At 40.5% G+C, this 19,807-nt stretch overlaps 2 protein-coding genes across 3 annotated transcripts in view; both read left to right on the top strand.

Moving 5' to 3' along the window:
• The first annotated feature begins 3,698 nt into the window (after positions 1-3,698).
• On the top strand, positions 3,699-10,472 carry ercc4 (excision repair cross-complementation group 4). Its single transcript, XM_067576392.1, has 11 exons — positions 3,699-4,029; positions 4,923-5,103; positions 5,387-5,582; positions 5,665-5,872; positions 6,062-6,242; positions 6,517-6,648; positions 6,810-6,914; positions 8,237-8,804; positions 8,912-9,004; positions 9,116-9,228; positions 9,376-10,472. The coding sequence occupies exons 1-11, from the start codon at positions 3,853-3,855 to the stop codon at positions 10,113-10,115; spliced, it is 2,694 nt and encodes an 897-aa protein (XP_067432493.1). The 5' UTR covers positions 3,699-3,852; the 3' UTR covers positions 10,116-10,472.
• Positions 10,473-12,305: 1,833 nt separating this feature from the next.
• The window catches only part of mrtfba (myocardin related transcription factor Ba), a 29,100-nt gene continuing 21,598 nt past the window's right edge, over positions 12,306-19,807 (top strand). For both annotated transcript variants that reach the window (XM_067575582.1, XM_067575581.1), the window contains exon 1: positions 12,306-12,483. The gene's annotated coding sequence lies outside the window, so the exon portion shown is untranslated. The remainder of the gene's footprint in view (positions 12,484-19,807) is intronic.

The following is a 19,807-nucleotide window of genomic DNA, read 5'->3' as shown; positions in this document are numbered from 1 at the left end:
ATGTTTTTAACCCGACATTAAACTGCTGATTATCTCCCAGAAGAGGCTGGATGGTCACGAATGTTCTCACACACAGATCACCTCAGAGGTAGACTGGTCTCAGAAGAAGTTTGCAAAACAAAGCGCTCCACTGCTCTCTATAGGCTTGATCATGAAAGTGCATTATTTTAATCCTCAGAGTCATTTTTGTGTCTGTCTGATCAAGATTTTAAAAAATCTAAATATGTCTTGGTGCAATATGTCATTAGCTGTTTGGCTGTGACACACTGAAGTTACCACAGATGTATGGCTGCACTGTTTTAAGTGATTAAAGGCCCTTTTTGGCCCATTTTGACACCGAAGCACTTAAAAGATGCCTTGATATTATGTTTCATTTCTTAGAAATAGAAATGAAATCTTTTTTTACAGTCTAATCCAGGATAATCATGTAATAAATATAAATGAGTGAGAAAACCTTTGTTCTTTATTTAGCTTGCAAATCCCTTTCAAAATCAGCTGGATAAAGTAAGAACTACATGGTTGTCAACCAAAGGAAAAAAGTATCTTTCCAAAAGCAGACATTTGGAGATGCAGTGGTTTCCTGTATAACTTTACCTGCTTTTTTTTTTTTTTTTAAATTTTACACTGACTGAAAATCCAAATCAAGTCACTTTTACAGGCAATGCCTTCATCCAACCATTTCAGACTGAGGTAGAGTCTGGGTTTCCCTCAGCTTTCCTCTCACTTTTATCAAGTTCACAGTTTCTTTCACAGGTACCTATAAACCTCCCAGTAGCGTGACACTGTTCTGGCGAGGTGGCGTCTGCACAACGTTGTGTCTCCTTGCTACCTCCAGGGTCACCTTTGATGTTGGCTGGAGTGTTAGAACTCTCTCTCACACACATTTAATATCTCTCGCTCTACCACTGTACCTCCTTAGTCAGCGTTACACTCAGAGTACGCTGTAAGAATGAAATAGAAATGGAAATCTTATGACGTATGTGCAGAGTTTGGCATTAGAAGACACTTTTGACATTCATCTGCTGAACGATGAAAGTTTTTCTGTGCTCAGCTTAAATCTGAGTTTAAGGTGTGTACAAACAAGCGCGATTTGTGACATCACAACTAATTTGGAGCTAATCCTGGTCCAATATTCAATTTATACAAGTGCGATGTGGAAAGTTGAAGCCTCCAGTGCACAAACACTGAGAACAGACTTTACAGTGCAGTAGGAGACATCTTGTGTCCTGCAGTTTAACTTTTGAAGTGAGAAATATTTGCATATGAACAGGTTCTGCTTTTTTCAATGAGGGAGGGGAAAATATGTCATTTTAAGAATTGTTAACTCATTAACTGAACTTTTTTTTTGTGGAAACCCATATTAGAAACAAACTATTATTCAAAGCAGAGGCTTTTTAATATGTCTTAAAACATGTCTGGAGGGGAGCTTTAAATAAAAGTGCAAAAATATCATCGACTCAGTATACTTTGTGCTGAAAAATATGGCCCCTGCCTAATAGCTAGTTTTAACTACTTCATATACAGTTAGGTAGTTTAGTCTAATGGCTCCCAGCTGAGGGGTCTCAGCCTTCTAAAAGGTCACACAATAATGATATTGATTAATGAGCAAGGCAAAAAAAAGCTAACTTCATGCTCCATAAATTTGTATTCTTCTTTTTTTAATAGATTTCATCTCTGTGCCTCTAAAGTGTAGAAGAGTAGAAGTACAAAGTAGCGTAAAATGGACAAGTACCCCAAAATGTACAGTACTTGAGTAAATGTACTTGTTGAGGTCAGGGATGTGTGCAGATCAGTCCACACCAAGCTATTTTTTGTGACTTTGTGCACAGGGTCATGTCATACTGAAACATTATTTTGGAAACAAGAGATCCAGTCCAAATCAAGAAAAACAGCCACAGACCAAAAGTAGATAAAAAGGCTTGTGTATTTTGCTGTATAAAACCTTCCATATTACTCTTCCTTTACTTGTTGACAGCATTAATGAAATGAAATTCAATAGTGATGGGAGAGTCACTGAAATATGAGTTTTAATTAATATACTATAATATACTTACTTAATTTCTGTAACAGTCCTTCACCCCTCATTTATTCAAAATCAGGATATTAAAAGAAATTAGTTTTCTTGACAGATTCAATCGACAGTGTGCACGCACACACACGCACACACACACACATGCATGCGCACACAGGCACAGAGTTTCCTGTGTCATTTCAAGGGTAAGTTGAACTTTGTAGAAGAGAAAAGAAAGAAAGTATTGTCCAGATAACTAATTATAATGAGTCCTACTCAGACGTCCATGTGTTGTTTTATATAATCAGGCTCCACATGGAGTGAGTACATCACAGTGGACAGATGTAAACATCAAAGTGGCTAAACTCAAGCCTGTGGTCTCCAAATGGTGAGTCATGCCCATGCTTCTGTGTAACAAAACGTTGTGTGTGTGTGTGTGCGTGTGTATGTGTATGTGTGTGTAGTGGACTGGGGGCGGTGGGCTCAGCTTCGTCCTGCTCCTCTGCTGTCATTCATGAGCGCAGACCTATTCTGGTCCTCTCAGCCTCCTCTCTTACAGCAGAGAAATGAGGGCTGACACAACAGAGTTTACAAAGCCCAGCTGGCAGGCTTTGTTATGCAAGCATATTACCGCTCTGTTCCTGTCAGTGCATTACAGGAATAATCCACCCGAAAACACACTAATACTGTCAGTAAAACAGCTATTGGCTTGCTCTATGTATTTCTGGGCCAATTTCATTGTTCGATAGTGTATTTCTTATTGCTGCAGTTGGCTGAGAGAATGGATTAGTGCCTGACTGGTGTGAGTCTTTTAAAGGCCTGATATTGATACCATTATATTGATGCAGCTAAATGCCAGATTTTTGATAATCAGATATGATTTTAATTACTTTAAATGTGATGTTTAAAAACAACATTACAAGGGTTTTTTTTACCCAATGATTTTCTTTACTTGTCATGGAGAAAAGGGCTCTGACCATTTCATTTCATAAAAGACACTGCATGTGGTTTTTCAAGTTTTAATTAAATTATGTATAATCTATGACTAACTATTGTCCAATGTGGTTACAATTCCTTTTGGCATGCTATGAAAATCAACTTGGAATGACATCATTATTTCATCATTTTTATGTGGGAATACAGTTGGGAGTAGGGATTGTTTTCTATCATAATTGGTGCCTTCACATGCTTGTGGGAAATTCCAACATCAAAGACTTTAGAGTTTTCTGTCTGCATTCATGGCTTGTCATTTTGAGAGATCAAAAACTGGAGAGACAACCCAAAAGGATGACATGAATCTAGGACTGTTCAGCAGTAAACTGTAACATCTGAAAAGTTGGGAGTTTTTTACAAAAACGCACGCAATGCTCAACAAAGAGGACTTTCAAAACTACCATTATATTTTTATGAGAATGTGAAAAAGAGATATTTATGATGTGTTTGATTTATGTGTGTGTGTGTGATTTATGTGTGTGTGTGTGTGTGTGTGTGTGTGTGTGTGTGTATAAAGCTGAATAAACCACCAGTACGCAAAGTAATGCAAAATAAATACCATACAGTTCATACAAAGACCTTTTTAAACATTTTTAATACCTATATTCTACCTGTTATAGTCCTCCACATTACTAGAGGGCACTGTTGGTCTTCAACGCTTCAACTTCTTTGTTTTACCGTCACGTGACCGGATGTACAACTTCAAAACATTGAATAACAAACGCGGTAAGTGCACCTGTGTCTGGTCCCGCAATGATTTCTGTCACTTTTAGCTAACATTTGTCACCGGGAGGGTAGAGAAAAGTGGGTGATTTCAGTGCTCTGGAGTCTGTTGCGGTGGCCCCAACATGGCGGGGCCTCTGCTGGAGTTTGAGACCGAGATGTTCCTCAGTCTGTTCGGCTGTGACGGGCTGCTGGTGGCGGCGGAGGGGATGGGGATAGACCGCATCTTGCTACAGTTCATGCGGGTGTACTCGGAGCAGGGCAGCCTGGTGCTTCTCCTGAACACAACCACACCAGAACAGGTAAAACCGGCCACAGATATAAACTTGGCTGCATTGGTCGTTTGAAAGCTTCATAACTCGCCCGTTGCCTGGTGATATGAGGCAATGAAATAGCTAATATGTCGACAATTAACCGTAATTTGTCAATTTTAACTACTATTACTTTATCACAGCTCATAAGACATCTCGTTTTTGCCTTACTTGCAAATGTAATACACTTATGGCACTGTTGTCATACCTAAGAGAAGGAGCAACCAGTACACTGGGATCAATGCATTATCATTGTCAGATAATAACTAATTTTACCTAAATAAGTTGCAGTTACACAGAAAATACTTTTTAGTATTTGACACATGATTACTATGTGTTGAACATGTTGAAGATCCCCTCCAGACATGTTTTAAGACATGTAAAAAGACTCTGCTTTGAATAATTGTGTCTGATAAGGTTTTTCCATGAAAAAGTTCAATATCCTAGTTAGAAGTTCTAAAAATGGCATCTATTCCTTTTGCCTCATGAAAAATCCAGAAACTATAAATATGCAAAACTTTAACTGGCAGATGCACGATGTGTCCTACGTCAATGAAAAAGGCCACTCGTAAGTGCATATTGGACCAGGACTGGCTCCAAACTAGTTGTGTTGTCACAAATTATGCCCTCATAGCTCTCACCTTACACTCAGATATCCGTTAAGCACAAAGAAACTTTACACTTTCAGTAGCTGAATGTGAAAAACAGCCTTCGAATGTCAATCTCTGCACTTGCATCATTCTGCACATCTAAGCCATAGCAAAGTCTTGCATTACTTCTGGGTATCAAAGTTTTATTGAGTCACCTCTTGCTGCAGCTAGTGTGTGAAGTTAACTAAAGCAGGTTCAGTAAAAAATACTGTCTTTCTTGCTCTCCCCTCTCAGGAGTATCTCACGGAGCAGTTGCGAATGGAGGGCGTGACCCACCTGCCCAGGACGGTGACCAGCGATGTCCAGAACAATGAACGCTATAATGTGTACACTGAGGGAGGAGTGCTGTTTGTCACCAGCAGAATCCTGGTGGTTGACTTCCTCACAGACCGCATCCCCGCTCATCTCATATCAGGTAAGAATGCATGATCACAGCTGAATTGATAGCTCTGATCGCTCGGTACATGTTGTGATCTTGATTATCAATAGAAAATGATGAGTCTAATTTATTTTGGGTGGAATATTTGTTTATTTGGTTGTTATATCTTGTAAAATATGCCAAGTCAAAAACTGGATATTCAAAGTGAGGCAGTGCTTATGCCTTATTTTTGTTTTCTAGATTAGTCAGTAAAAATTCAATGAGTACAATCCTAGAGTAACATGCTCTTATCATCTTTCTTTACTGTCCCTACCTTCAGGCATCCTTGTGTACCGTGCTCATAAAATAATTGAGTCGTGTCAGGAAGCGTTCATCCTTCGTCTGTTCAGACAGAAGAACAAGACAGGCTTCATCAAAGCCTTCACCGACAAGGCCACGGCCTTCGCCTCGGGCTTCTGCCAGGTGGAGCGTGTGATGAGGAACCTCTTTGTCAAAAAGCTCTACCTCTGGCCCAGGTACGATAAACCTTTTCCACGAGAGATATTTAGACATGTCATAGCAGACCTGTAACTGCACTCCGTGTGCTTCATCCAACAGATTCCAAGCATCTGTGAACACGGCACTTGAAAGGCATAAGCCGGAGGTGGTGGAGCTCCATGTGTCGTTGACGCCAGCTATGAGGGCCGTCCAGAGCTCCATCCTGGACATAATGAGCGCCTGTCTGAAGGAGCTGAAACGCTACAACCCCACCCTGGAGGCAGAGGATCTCTCTCTGGAGAACGCACTTGGCAATGCTTTTGAAAAGGTGTGTCACGTTAGAGATGAAGGTGTATGGAAATGGTTTTGAGTCGGACAAAATTATATTCTTGCTGTTTGATTGTGGTGTTTACCTTCTTACCAGTGTCATCAGTTCTTAGTAAATCTCATCCCACTTAAAACAGGACACATTCTGTTTATTACAAAACTGCATCCTGCCTCATCTCACTCCATTCAGACCATCCATCACTACCTGGACCCCTCGTGGCACCAGCTGGGCGCCAAGACCAAGGCGCTGGTTCGGGACCTGAAGGTGTTAAGGGTTCTCCTGCTCTACCTCACCCAGTACGACTGTGTCACCTTCCTCAATCTGCTGGAGTCGCTGCGCTCCAGCCAGAAAAACTTTGGCTCCAATGCAGGTGAACTAAAAGTATTTATCTGCTGAAATACAAGTGATTATTACAAAATCCATGACTCTTTGACAACATGATTTCAAAGACTCTTGTGATGTCAGATGTCATAAATTCATGGTTACATTTAATGCTTTTCATCAACGAGCCCAATCACATTATTCACATTTCATACAGTATATTATCGTCATCATTTTGTGCTTTAATGGTGTAAAAAATGGACTTAATTCTCAGATTCAATCTTTTTTCTCCTTGTTTGATTGCCTGTGGTTGTAATTGTCAGGGTGGCTGTTCCTGGACTCCAGCACCTCCATGTTTGTGAACGCCAGGAGCAGAGTGTACCGCATCCCTGAGAGGAAGAAGAAACTCAAAGTGGGAGCAGAGGCAGAGGAACAGAAGCCTTCTTCTGCCTCAGGTGACTAACCAATGAAGAGATCTCTGAAAATATTCATCAGAGAAGATGTGGGCAATTTAAACTGCTTGTATAATTATTATTGCTGAAATTACTAGAGGGTGTGTGTGTGTGTGTGTGTTTTTGTGTGTGTGTGTGTGTGTGTGTGTGTGTGTGTGTTTCAGAGGTGAAGCGGGAGCTGGTGCTGGAGAAGAGCCCAAAGTGGGCGGCTCTGACTGAGGTACTGCAGGAGATCGAGAGGGAGAACAAGAGCTCTCAACATGAACCAGGTTAGCGTTAAAGCGTTATAAGGATCCATCATGTCAACAGCGCATGTCATCTCTATTCTACGAATTCACATTTAATGTGCTATGTTAACAGAAATTCACATATACTACCTTTTAGTTTCCAAAAAGTGCTTTTGTTGTCTATTAAAGTCAACATGATCTTTTGTAATTTAAATTTTAGCCCACTACATAGCACAGAAATGCCTCCTGTGTGGACAAGCCATAAGTGTGCATTCTATTTAGGTGCACCAGTTCAAGGCTCTGGTGTTATGCATTTTGGCTCACTCGCACGGCTTACTGGCACACCCAATGAAATGCAGACATAGTGCTAAGCGACTTGATCATTTTTTCTTTCGAAATCACAATTTGAGAGGCGGTTTTCAAATTGCAAGAGCTGGAAGTTTAATCATAAATTTTATAAGTAAGAGTGTCTTCACAAGCTGTAGCAAGTGAACATTTAAGCTGGTGACCCATGATCAATATGCTTCTTCATGCCAGTATTTGCAATATTTACATGGCGATGGTTTTGTCAAAGAAAATACACCATGCTGTAAAAGTTTTATGTTTGAAAAAATGAGTGGGCTATTTCTTTTTGCTCTTCAAAGAAAGAACTTTAAGGCACAAGCATATCATTGTTTCAAGCTAATCACATAAAAAGATAAATTGAGGCCTCCAGTATTTTGGAAGCAGTCTGTTCTTTCTTTGAAGCTAATGTTGACTTCAGGCAGCTGCAGTGCAGAGCTATCAGCAGTGTAAACATCAGTCAGATATTAAAAGACTGTCAGATGTGACCTACTGATAGTTTGTTATTATTAACATAGCTGGGCATTATGTAGCTGTTGTAAATAACTAATAAGTCTAACATGTATTTAAATGTTCACTGAGTTAATGTAGCACAAATGTAATATCTTCATAAATGTGAGCTAAATTGGTAATTTTTCCAAATAAAAAACTAGTCAAGTTTACTTAGAAGTTGACTTGATTATTGACTCTGATTGATTGATTGAAAAAAAAAACTTGGGAAGTCCTCAATAACAAGCAACAGCAATATTTTATCTGTTCTTTTGATAATGCATGGCATAAACATATCTTATTTACAAATACAGGCCTGTAGTTATTAATGGAGAATAATTGCAATTTAATTTGCTATTGCAGTATTAGTCCAAAATAAGAAAAAAAGCTATTAAATATCAATGTCCACCATGAAAAAGGTCTATTGAGATGTGTTATGTATATGATGTTGATTCACTATAACAAGAGGATGTACACCCTGGCGTGTGTGTGTGTGTGTGTGTGTCTTAACTGCGTAGCATGTCTCTCCCCAGGTCATGTGCTGATCTGTGCCAGCGATGACAGGACTTGTGCTCAGCTGCAGCAGTACATCAAGCACGGGTCAGATTGGCTGCTGAACAGACTGTACGCCCGCACCATCGCTAAACGGGACTCCGCTGCTGCAGCTGCCTTTGACCTCGACTCACACAAAAAGAGCAAAGGCTGGCCCAAAAAAGGGACCAAGGGTAAAGAGCCTGCACAGAAAAAAAAGTCCACAAAAAGTAAAAAAAGACCGTCTCTGACCCTGACCCAGATGGTGGGGAAAGAGGAGGCGAACGAAACGGCAGCGATGGGCAGCAGTGGAGACGAAGATGAACTGATGGAGGAAGAGGAAGGAGAGGAAGAACAGCTTAAGCTAGATTTGTCATCCGATGCTTACTACGGTGTCCTGAAGGAGCCGCTGACTGTCATCCACCCACTGAAGGGCTGTACCGACCCCCACAGCTTGACGCGGGTGCTGCGTGAAGTGGATCCCAGTTTTGTGGTACTGTATGACGCTGAGATCAGTTTTGTGCGCCAACTGGAGATCTATAAAGCTAGCCGGCCTGGAAAACCACTTAGGTGTGTGAGGAAAAAAAAACAAATGATCATTTCAGATCATTAGTATGGTAGTGCGCTAGAGTCACGACCCATTAACTCAGCTCATGATCTTCCTTTTTTCCTCTTAGGGTGTATTTCCTCATCTATGGAGGCTCAACAGAGGAACAGAAGTACTTGACAGCGCTGTCTAAGGAGAAGAGAGCCTTTGAACACCTCATAAGGTCAGAACTATTACTTTTACCTCAAGCAGGCTCAATGAGACTGTTCAGGTAGTTACTTTGTATGAAATGTTCACACTACTGAGAGTATTTGTTGATTGTGCACGTCTGCAGGGAAAAGGCCACTATGGTCATCCCAGAGGAGAGGGAGGGGCGAGAAGACACCAATCTGGACCTCGCTAGAAATTTAGAGCCTGCCAACGCCACCACCAACACCCGCAAAGCAGGCACGTATACTTCAGTCATTTTTGAAGAGTTTAGATTTGCTCTCCATTTTTTTATTTCCTTTGTCTGTCTTCTTTTTATAAAACTTCTACTCCAAAGCGTTCTTGAACAGGGAATGATTGTGTTGCTGTTTGTGGTTTGATAATCAGGAGGCCAGGAGCAGCCCAAAGAGCCCTCACGAGTCATCGTGGACATGCGTGAGTTCCGCAGTGAACTGCCCTCCCTGCTCCACCGCCGTGGGTTGGACATCGATCCCATCACCTTAGAAGTAGGTGACTACATCCTGACCCCGGAAACCTGCGTGGAGCGCAAGAGTGTCAGCGATCTGATCGGCTCGCTGCAGAGCGGCCGCCTCTACAACCAGTGCCTCTCCATGACCCGCTACTACAGAAAACCGGTGCTGCTCATCGAGTTCGACCCAGCCAAACCATTTTCCTTAACAGCCCGGACAGATTTCCGTCACGAGATATCATCTAATGACATTTCCTCAAAACTCACCTTACTCACTTTGCATTTCCCTCGGCTCCGCATACTCTGGTGCCCCTCCCCACACGCCACAGCTGATCTCTTCCTGGAACTGAAGAAAGGTCGCCTCGAACCAGATGCCGCAGCAGCACAGGCGGTCACAGCCGAGTCGGACATGGTGACTGAATCGGCAGACCTGTATAACCCCGGACCTTATGATTTTCTGTTGAAAATGCCTGGAGTCAACGTAAAAAACTATAGAGCTCTCATTAGAAACGCTGACAGCTTGGCAGATCTAGTCAAATTCAGCCAGGATAAGCTAGCAGAAATACTGGGGAACGCTAACAATGCTAAGTTGCTTTATGAGTTTCTGCATAATGACGCTGATGTTCCAGCTCCGGTGCAAAAGGGCAAACAGACATGATAGGCAGTAAAAGCCTATGATAAAACGTTCGGACACACCTTCCCATTCTTTTGAATGAGAAAGTGTATCCAAATGTTTGACTTGTACTGTATCTGTATAAATATATTTTTACCAACCTCAGGTGTCTTTAGTGTAGAACTACATCTTGTATTTGTACATAGGGAGTTATTTGTCTGTGAAGTGAAATACATAAAATTGTACAGAATTAACTAAAATAATGCAAATGTTTTGAATTTGTGAAACTATTCTGCAAATGTGTGCAAACTGTTAAACTTTTTAAATTAAATAACGGTAAAAAAATATTTTTACACTGGAAAAATAAAAATCTTTAGTGTTTTTATATTTTGCATTACCTGTAAACTCAAAATAAAGCTTTCTCAAACAACACAGTTCATTATAATTAACATATACTGGAGGCTATATACATTTAACATATGATTTATTGTAAAATGTATTAACTACTTACTCTACTTACTGTTATTTAGAGGTAGAAAGTTGCTCAAATACCACAAATGAATACTAATAATCCATCAGGGAGGTGGATTACCTAATTAGGTAAAATGACAAATCTCAGCTGTTTTTTATACCTTTTTAATCCTCTATAGTTAAAAGTCTCACAAATACAAGACAAGTACCAGTACTTCATAATTGTATGTACAGTACTTGAATAGTAAGTAGTGTTGAATAATAGAAGTGGTGTACTTGACTGCAGTGTAAATCACTCCCAGTATGCTGTCGCTCAGTTCTGATGGGCTCTTTCAGCATAAGACATTACTTCCAGTGAACTCTCAGTCGATGGAGTACATGAGACCTTAGTCTGTCTTTGTAGATTCTTATACAGGTACTTTTACATTATAACTTCTTAAGTGAACTCTTAACAGAAAAGAAACTGGTAATAGTTATAGCAGTGTTCTGTGTGTACATTTAATTGGTGGTGAAATGTAAGTACATTTACACAAGCAGTGTACCAAAGTATCATTTTTACTTGAACTGTCCATTTTATGCTACTTTATATTTTCACTCCATTTATCTGACAGCATTCAGATTAAGATTTTACATATAAAACATATGATCACCATTATAGTAAATCATAATAAAACATTGATGGGGTCTCTGCATAATACATATTTCTACTCGTGACACTTTAAGTACTTGTGTTACATGAGTAACATTTTGAATATTATTGCTACTTTTACTGAAGAAAATCATCTGAATACTTCCGAAGTGCTCTCAGGGTGGGGCCAGGGAAAGTTTGGGTGTCCTTTCTTAAATGCCAGATGACCCCGAGCTGTGGGATAATTTAATTTCATTTAATTTTATAATGATGAAATGACTAATGAGATGACTAATGAGGGCGGCTGGCTCAGCTCTTCCCACTGTGGATGTTAGCAGTTTCACTGTTATGCAACACTACTAAATCATATCTGAGAACAAACATCAAGTGGGTTCTTCTTCTTTTTTTGTAATATAATTTTCTTATTAGTGAAAATACAGGCAAAGTCCAGTTGAACAGTGCATGTGTAGGAACGAAAATGCTTTTTCTGTATTTAACAGTTTTCAATAATAATAATTAAAACAAAACAGGAGAAAGAAAAACAGTAATGCTCAAAAAATCGTACAATGAACATTCCTTTGAAAAATGAAGTGGTTTCTTAGGACAATTTTTTTATAACTATGATTCCTTTTTTTCTCCCAACTTTATTGACAACAGTCAAACTCTAACAACAGTAACATACAAACACGTTTAAAGAACAAAAAGAAGAAACAAAGTACCAGGGGCTTCAGTCAGGACAAAAAAAATGAAGTTTAAAAAAACATTAGTGTTCAAGTAAAGGGATTGTGCAAAACTTTTTACATTCAGTAAAAGCAAAATCATACATAGGAGGAATAAATAAATAAAAGAGTACAGATTAATAATTAAGTAACATCAGTCGATAATTTTATATGTTTCAAATATTGTTTGGGTCTTTGTTGCTTTTCTATTCTTCAGCTTGACTGGAGAATTGTAATAAGGTTCAGTCAATTAGAAATGAGGAAAAATTTCATTTCAATTTCATTTTATGTGAATGAAATTTGCCAAAAACTATAAACAGTTGGTGTTATGATGCATATTTGACAGCAGAAAATGCTGCCAGGTACATGGCAGCTCATAAATGTTGACCCCTGCCCTCCACCACGCCCCTCTTGCCCGACAGCGTCATTACGTCACTCTGCACTCTCGCAGCCATTTTACTCCGCGAAATAAACTTCAATCTCGTTGCTAGAGGAAAAAAAACAAACACAGAAGACTATTCTGCTGACATTAATGGATATTTCACTGTGAACAACAGCCCGGACGCCTTCGGGGGTTTTCAGCTTTCATAATTCGGTAAGAGCCTGTGTTGTTTTTAGCATGTTAGCCTGTGTTAGCTAAACCGAGCTAACTAGCGAAAAATGTGAGGAGGTTGTTGTTTGTTGAGGAGCGTCCCGTGATGCGCAGGCAGAGACAGCAGATAAGGCTCGGTAAGACCACACAGGAAAACCACAGGGGACGAGTATTTGACCGTAAGATATGTTTTGTTGCCCTAGAAACGAGTATCGCCGTGTTTTATGGACGGCGCTGTCGGCAACTCACTCACCTGTCAGATTTAAAGTGTCTAGCCAACGTTAGCTTCTCCCACACCCACCCACTTCCACCACCAATACCACCAGTACCTCCTTAGGTTACTTAAATGTATTTTGCACTGTTCAATGTATTATGTATGTATTATATATCTTTGTACTGCGTGTTTATTTCAGCATGCATTCAGGAGCATGACATAACGTTACAGTATCGTTTTGAGGTGGCAACCCGGTTATCACCCAAGTCTGTTACTAACCACGCATGCTGTGTGATGAGGCCCCCTCTAGCTTATGCACAGACCCGATGATGATGTCTGATTGCCCCCCGATCGATTGAAGCGAGGAAAGTGAGGCAGTGCGGCAGCAAATCCAAACAGGTCGGGGTCTGTGTGAGTCATAGTCGGGCAGGATGTGTGTTGGTTTCATTGGCAGCTTTATCCAGTCACAGTCTGTCACTGAAAAGTGTGAATTATTAGGGTAAACTTAAACGCTATGGATATGGTTGGATGGCAAAGTAATTATCCCAAGGCTGTTAGTGTGTTTTGCTTATTTCAACCTCCCAGTGCAGTATTAGTTTGCAGGAAGACTGTCTGCTTGGACCAGTTCAGACAAGGCTTTCCATGTCTCTCTCCCTGTGGTGAGTTAAATGGAACTGAAACACAATATCACAATGTAGGCAGAGGCTTAATAGGACTTGATCTTTGTCAAAATGTAGGCTAATATTAAAATGCTGTATCAATCAAGCGATCTCTCTTCTTTATTTATATAGCACCTCTCACAGAAATCAAATGCAATTCAAAATGCTTTTCAAGAGATTGACAAAACATGGGATGTTTAAAAATAGATTTAGAGGCTGGCGTGGCAATTGTGCAATTCCACCCTGACAAAGAGGAACGAGACAAAATCCCTTACAGTATTGTCATGCTTTAATAACGCTCAGATCATATGCAGATGGACTCAATGTCCGTGTCAGGCAAAGAGCAAAGAGGCAAAGTGAATCACAGATATATATATATATATATATAGTCATCCATCATGAAAGCTACAAACATTTCATCACTCCTAGAGGCAATTAAAATTCAGCAGCTAGCCCATTGTTTGTTACTTATCATGTTTCTTTCCTGGGCAGCCTCTGCACCCATCTGCTGAGAGGCCTTTGATATATTTTGCATCCGCTGGGAACAGTGGGCTGAGCGCCTTCTCAAACTCTCTTATCTGCACTTTAGCTTTGTCCTCTAAACAGTTATTCTCTGTTCATACTACATCCACACTAATATGTTTTTACTTTATAACAACGTTTTAAAACAAAAAACAATCTCCGTCCAAACGAGCCTTTTAGCACCGTTTCGGAATTGATCTCCGTCCTTACTAACACACCTGTTCACGTACGCTGGGCATGCACGGTGGGTGTAACCTCTGATAAAATTATCCCACCAGGGAGTCTTAGGATTTTAAAAAGGCAGAAAAGCCAGTAAGTCAGTCTGCACTGATTTATAAATGTGGGTGATTCTTACAGTACCTGCTGTCCACAGTTGCTTTATACTGTATGAAAAGCTTCTTTAGTTCGTTAAATCCCTGCAGCATCTGAAGGCAGCAGGACTAATATGTTGATAAATCCGCAGGCTCTGAGAAGTGCCGCGCCGGAGCACAGTGCCGTTGTGCACGGCTGTTCGCTGTGTTTATCCTCATTAAATTACCCGATGTCACCAGGCTGATGCAGTATAACCACACACACCTCTACACACATCAGACTGGTCAGTTATAACTTGATATTCTGCGAGACGTCAGGTTAGCAGAGCTCATCATAGCCTCTTTTCCAACTTTCTTTTTAGCAAAAGTAATGTTGCATGTTTTTATCCTTGAAACATATTGCAGTGCAAATGCTGTTGTTGTAACATTAATTACAAAGCTATGTGACCATGTACGAGGTGAAATACATTCGAATTATTGCTGAAATAGTGGCGGCCTGATATAATCATAAAAACAGCTTTACCAAATCAGTTTCTTATTATTACAGTTGAATGCAAAAGTTTTGGCACCCCTTACTTACTTCTTATGTCATAAATTGAGCAAAAAAAAAAGCCATCATTGTGGCATGAGCAAAAGTTTGGGCACCTTAAGGTTTCCGAAGTCTCAGATTATTTTTACAAGGTCCCAGACCTCAATCAGCTCGTTAGGCCTGAGGCATGTCAACAATTGTCATTAAGAAATGTCAGCTGGTGCCCATTTCAAAGCTTTACAAATACTCCTCGTGCAAACATTCAGCAACCATGTGTTGCTCTAAGCAGCTGTGTAAGACTGAAAATGAAAGTTATCGATGCCCACAATGCAGGGGAAGGCTACAGGAAGATAGCAAGACGTTTTCAGCTTGCGGTTTCCATAGTGCAAAATGATGGAAGAGATGGCAGTTTTAGGGAAACTGTGGAGGTCAAAATGAGATCTGGAAGATCAAGAAAACTCTCAGAGAGAACTGCTCGTATGCTGTTCAGAAAGGCAAATCAGTACCCCCATTTGACTGCAAAAAACCAGGAAGATTTAGCAGACTGAGGAGATGATTGCACAGACGATTCTTACACAAACAAGGCCTTTATGGAAGAGTCAGTAGAAGAAAGCATTACCTGCGTCCACATCATAAAATCTAACATCAGAAGTATGCAATGGAACATCTACAGAAGCCTGATGCGTTTTAGAAACGAGTGTTGCGGACTGATGAAGTTAAAATAGAGCTCTTTGGCCACAATCAGCAAAGGTATGCTGGGAGAAAAAAAGGAGCAGCATTTGATGAAAAGAACACCTTGCCAACTGTTAAGCATGGGGGTGGATCTATCATACTTTGGAGTTGTGTTGGAGCCAGTGGCACAGGAAACACTGCTAGGGTGGAGGGAAGAATGGATTCCACTAAATGCCAGCAAATTCAGGAAGCAAACATCACACCGTCTGTTTAAAAAGCTGAAGCTGAAAAGAGGATGGCTTCCACAACAGGATAATGATCCTAAACTTATGTCAAAATCCAACATGGACTACCTCAAGATACGCAAGCTGAAGGTTATCCATCACAGAACCCCTGACTTAAACATAATTGAAAATCTGTGAGTAGATCTTGAAAGAGCTATGTATGCAAGACGGTCTAAGAATATTGCAGAGATAGAAGCCTTTTGCAAGGAAGAATGGGACTAAAACTCCAAATACAAGAATTGAAATGCTCTTAGCTGGCTATAAAAAGCGTTATTTGTTAAGTGGTGCCCAAACTTTTGCATACAAATAGCCTATATAGTAACTAACTGATGGAAAAAAAGCTACTCCATCTGTTTTTGGGTGCAGATTTGGGGTGATGTGTGCTCATGTTGTGATGCTCTCAACCATTTCCCGAAGAAAAGCTTTTCGTTTGTTGAGCTGTCAACTGTGATTGGCACAGCTGTCTCAGAGCTATGAGAGCTGAGGTGTGACTGACTGAGAGAGTATTTAATAAACACTGCACCCGCTGATCTGTCTTCACCCTCACTAACACTTTTTGCATGTTACGCTGCCGCACACACATGAACCACAATAGCAGGTGTGCACAGAGATGCCAACACAGTCCATGTGCCTCCGTGCTTGGCATTTATTATTCAAATTTTCAACTGAGGGTGCAAAATATGAAACTGAGGGTGTAATGCATGCTTTTGCACCTTTAGTAGAACTGAGCCTGTCCGTGTCATCGTTTTCAAAAGTCTCCGTTTCCACCCATCCAGACTAAAATGCAATCCCGGAGAAGCTCCCTCAGCTAAAGATCACATGCTTAAGATTCAGAATAATTAAACATAGTGGAAATTAAACGGGATTACATGTGCAGTAATTAAAACATGGTTACATGTGCAGTAACTGTACTAACATGTGCTACAAAGATAATCAAACGTCATTATATGTGTAGTATGTGTCATCTCTCTCACAAGACTAATGCACAAAAAAAGTTATTGAATAAGAAAACAATAAAATATGGGTAGTTAAGATAATAAAAGATAAATAATGAAAGATAATATCAGCAATATAATATAAACAGAAAATATAGATAAGATAATATAAACAGTAAAAAATAAAATTATGAAATACTTTACAAAATTAATAGATTATAGTAAAAGGTTAATAAAACATAGAATAAAATAAACAATAATGATGTTACTAAATAAAATAAGTATATATAACAAACCATAAAATGATAAAACACCAGGTAAAAGCCAGGTTTTTAGTTCAGTTATAGAAGCGGATTCATGTCAGGGTGTTTGTGTCTTGACTGACATTTGAGGGTTATCCGCCCACAGAAAAGCTGCATCCAATCTGGGCAGTTTATTCAGATTTGTGTTCATTTCTCAGAAACTACTTTACATAACAAGCCTCCATAACTCATCGTCGCAGGCAGCACTTGCTGACTTGTGTCTGTTTAGTTAAAGGCTGTTTCTATGCAGCTGCAGGAATGGTTTTCCTTTTCTTAGGAATTATGGCATCCAGTCAAGTAACACCTTGTTTTTTGTTTGTCCAATCCTTTTGTGCCTTTTTTTTTTTTTTTTTAGAGGATCTTTTAAGCAAAGTCCACAAAGGCAGCCAGGAAGGAAGCAACACCACATGTGTCTGTGGGAACAGAGCAGAGCACTGAGACTCTAGTGAATAAGCCACAGTGATGTCATCACTTCTGTCTTATCTCTGGATAAAAGCAGACATTTTTGTTGGACAAGACTCGATCTATTTAAGGCTCAAAATAGCCGACTCAAACTGTGGTTTGGCACAGAGTGGTTCTCATGCTGTGTGCTCCCATATGTGTGGGTTTGGTATGTTTATGGTACATTTGTACAGAAGCTCTCACATGGTTACAGCGGGGATTAGTTAAGGTGATGTGAATAGTGTAAATACGCCTACAATTATTTATGATGACATATAGCATTACATCACAATATAACATGCGTAATTAGATGTGAAGTGCTTAGTAATATGTCATTTTAATGTTATTTTCAACATTCCTCTGTTCGTATCAGATTGAATTTTGTGAGATTTTATTCCATTGAGACTCTCAGTCATTGAGGACAGAGGATATTTTGTTTTTAGAACTGACATTTAAATTCTAGTTGCAACATCAGCAAAACTCTATCAGTGATTCATCATGATGTGTTATTTTTCATAGTCAGTTGTTAATGTTGTGTTTATGTCTGTGACCAGAAACCAGACCACCTTGACTGTTCATGGTTTATTAGCCCTCAGACTGAGGCTGCAGTTATCAGTTAACTCATACTGTCAGTTGAGTGAATGTGTGTGAGTGCCTGTGGGTCCTTTATCACCGGAAGGCTTCAGAGCCAGCTCTATTGTAGTAGAGCTGACCCACGACCTATTCTCGTCAGTACACAGAGACTAGGAAGGGGTGGCGTCTCTCTGTTTGTTGCTGTTCTGGGTACATAACTCTGCACCGTGCAGTCCCTATTCCCTCGAATGGCTGCACAATTATCGGTTTTCATTTGCTTAAGTATCTAGTTGGTCTTTGCCTTAAATGTTTCCACGTACAAGGTTGCATCAATTTCATTCCAGTGTTTCCCCTATAATTAAACAGGTCGCTGCCTGGGAAACTCTTGGTTGTGTAACTCCTTTAAGAAACAGAGCAGTGCGTAAGTGTATGGTTGAGCGAGTGCAAGCGGAGGAAAAGATTAGCAGTAAGTTGTCACTATGTAAACCGCAAGCTACAGTGTGTCAGTTCATAAATGCTGCAGCTTCTCAAGACCAAGAAAAGTCTCATCTGTTGTTTCACCAACTGCTGGAAAAGTAAAGGGGATTAGCTCCAAAGTTAGTGACAATGGGTTAGCCTAAGCTGACCAGGCTCACTTAAGGTGGACCAGCTATTCTCATTTTAGTGTCAATCTCAGCTGCTCCTAGACAGAGAACGAAGAAATGTCCCTGCTGCTGAGCCTCTCCCGAGTTGTGCACCTCTCCCCCTCGCCGCCACCACTGCTGCTGCCACCCCCAGAGCAGTCAACATAGGGGAAACACCGCATTCAGTGCCATCAGCCTTCAGATCAGCAAGATGTTCCCGGCAGAGCGTTGTAAAGACTTGCTACCTGCATTGCATGTAGGCCTTTAAGGCTGTGAGAGACAAAGAACAGCCTCAGGGGCCTGACACACCTAAACACATACTGCGGAAATGTCACTCAAATGATAACCTGGTTGAGCTCCCTGCAATGCAGATAGGCATTCAAAATGATTCAACTTGAGCTACTTTATTGTTTTCAGTGAATCAGAGAATCCATCCTGGTTCATCAGGCCTGGTCTGAGATGCTAGCATCGTGGGACACTACAGAATGAGCTCTTCACTGAGCATTGGTGGTGTGGAGAAGTTGTTTCACAACACCATCAAAGTCTGTTGGGCAATGGCACTGTCACTGTCTCATAAGTAAAACACGTCATTTAGAAGTCTCTTGTGATGTATTTTTAGCCTCTCTAGTGAGAGCGTGGGGCTCTGAGGATGGCATCGTCTGTCAGTTTGTTGGGTCTTTTGGTGGTGGTGGCACATAGACTTTATGGACCCTTAAATTTTCCCTTTAGTCGTGCCATTCATGGTGAAAGATCCTTTCAAATAGTCAGATAAGGCTAGTCAGAATCACCAAATTTTTTTGACTCTCCAAAGCAACAATTTGACACATACAAGCCTAAGACAAATGTGACAAGCCGGCATTTTTCACAGGAACGGCATAGGTGTTGAAAGTGGGCCGGGCCGAGATAAAGACCAGAGCTCCTCTCTCACAATCCTCACTGCTGACCTACACCTATTGTCTCTGTGATGGTATTTATCAGGGTCTTCTTCTCTCTCCCTTCTTCCTAAGCCTGTTTCTCCGTCATCTCCACTAACTGTACAAACACCGATTGACGAATGGAAGGACTTTTCATTCCTGACGGCGTTGCTAAAGTTTTCCCTTCTGTGATAACTTTCTTCATTCATCTGTTTTAATAACATGTCGAGCGGACCAGATGACAGCTTGTTGGCAACGTGTGTATCAAGAAAAAAAAAAGACTGTGTGCTGACAAGGAAGGGAAGGGTTCAGTTGTTAATATCTCTGTGGTTGCATGGTACAGTGTCG

This window comes from Thunnus thynnus, chromosome 20 (assembly GCF_963924715.1).
Source record: "Thunnus thynnus chromosome 20, fThuThy2.1, whole genome shotgun sequence".
Lineage (NCBI taxonomy): Eukaryota > Metazoa > Chordata > Actinopteri > Scombriformes > Scombridae > Thunnus > Thunnus thynnus.
The sequence above is the reverse complement of the archived record's forward strand: the minus strand, read 5'-3'. Positions and strand labels throughout refer to the sequence as shown.

Excerpts from the sequence above, each read along its gene's own strand:
- ercc4 (XM_067576392.1), top strand. The coding sequence starts at position 3,853 with ATGGCGGGGCCTCTGCTGGAGTTTGAGACCGAGATGTTCCTCAGTCTG. Across the intron at positions 4,030-4,922 it reads ACACAACCACACCAGAACAG|GAGTATCTCACGGAGCAGTT; the intron begins GTAAAACCGGCC and ends CTCCCCTCTCAG. Across the intron at positions 5,583-5,664 it reads AAGCTCTACCTCTGGCCCAG|ATTCCAAGCATCTGTGAACA; the intron begins GTACGATAAACC and ends TTCATCCAACAG.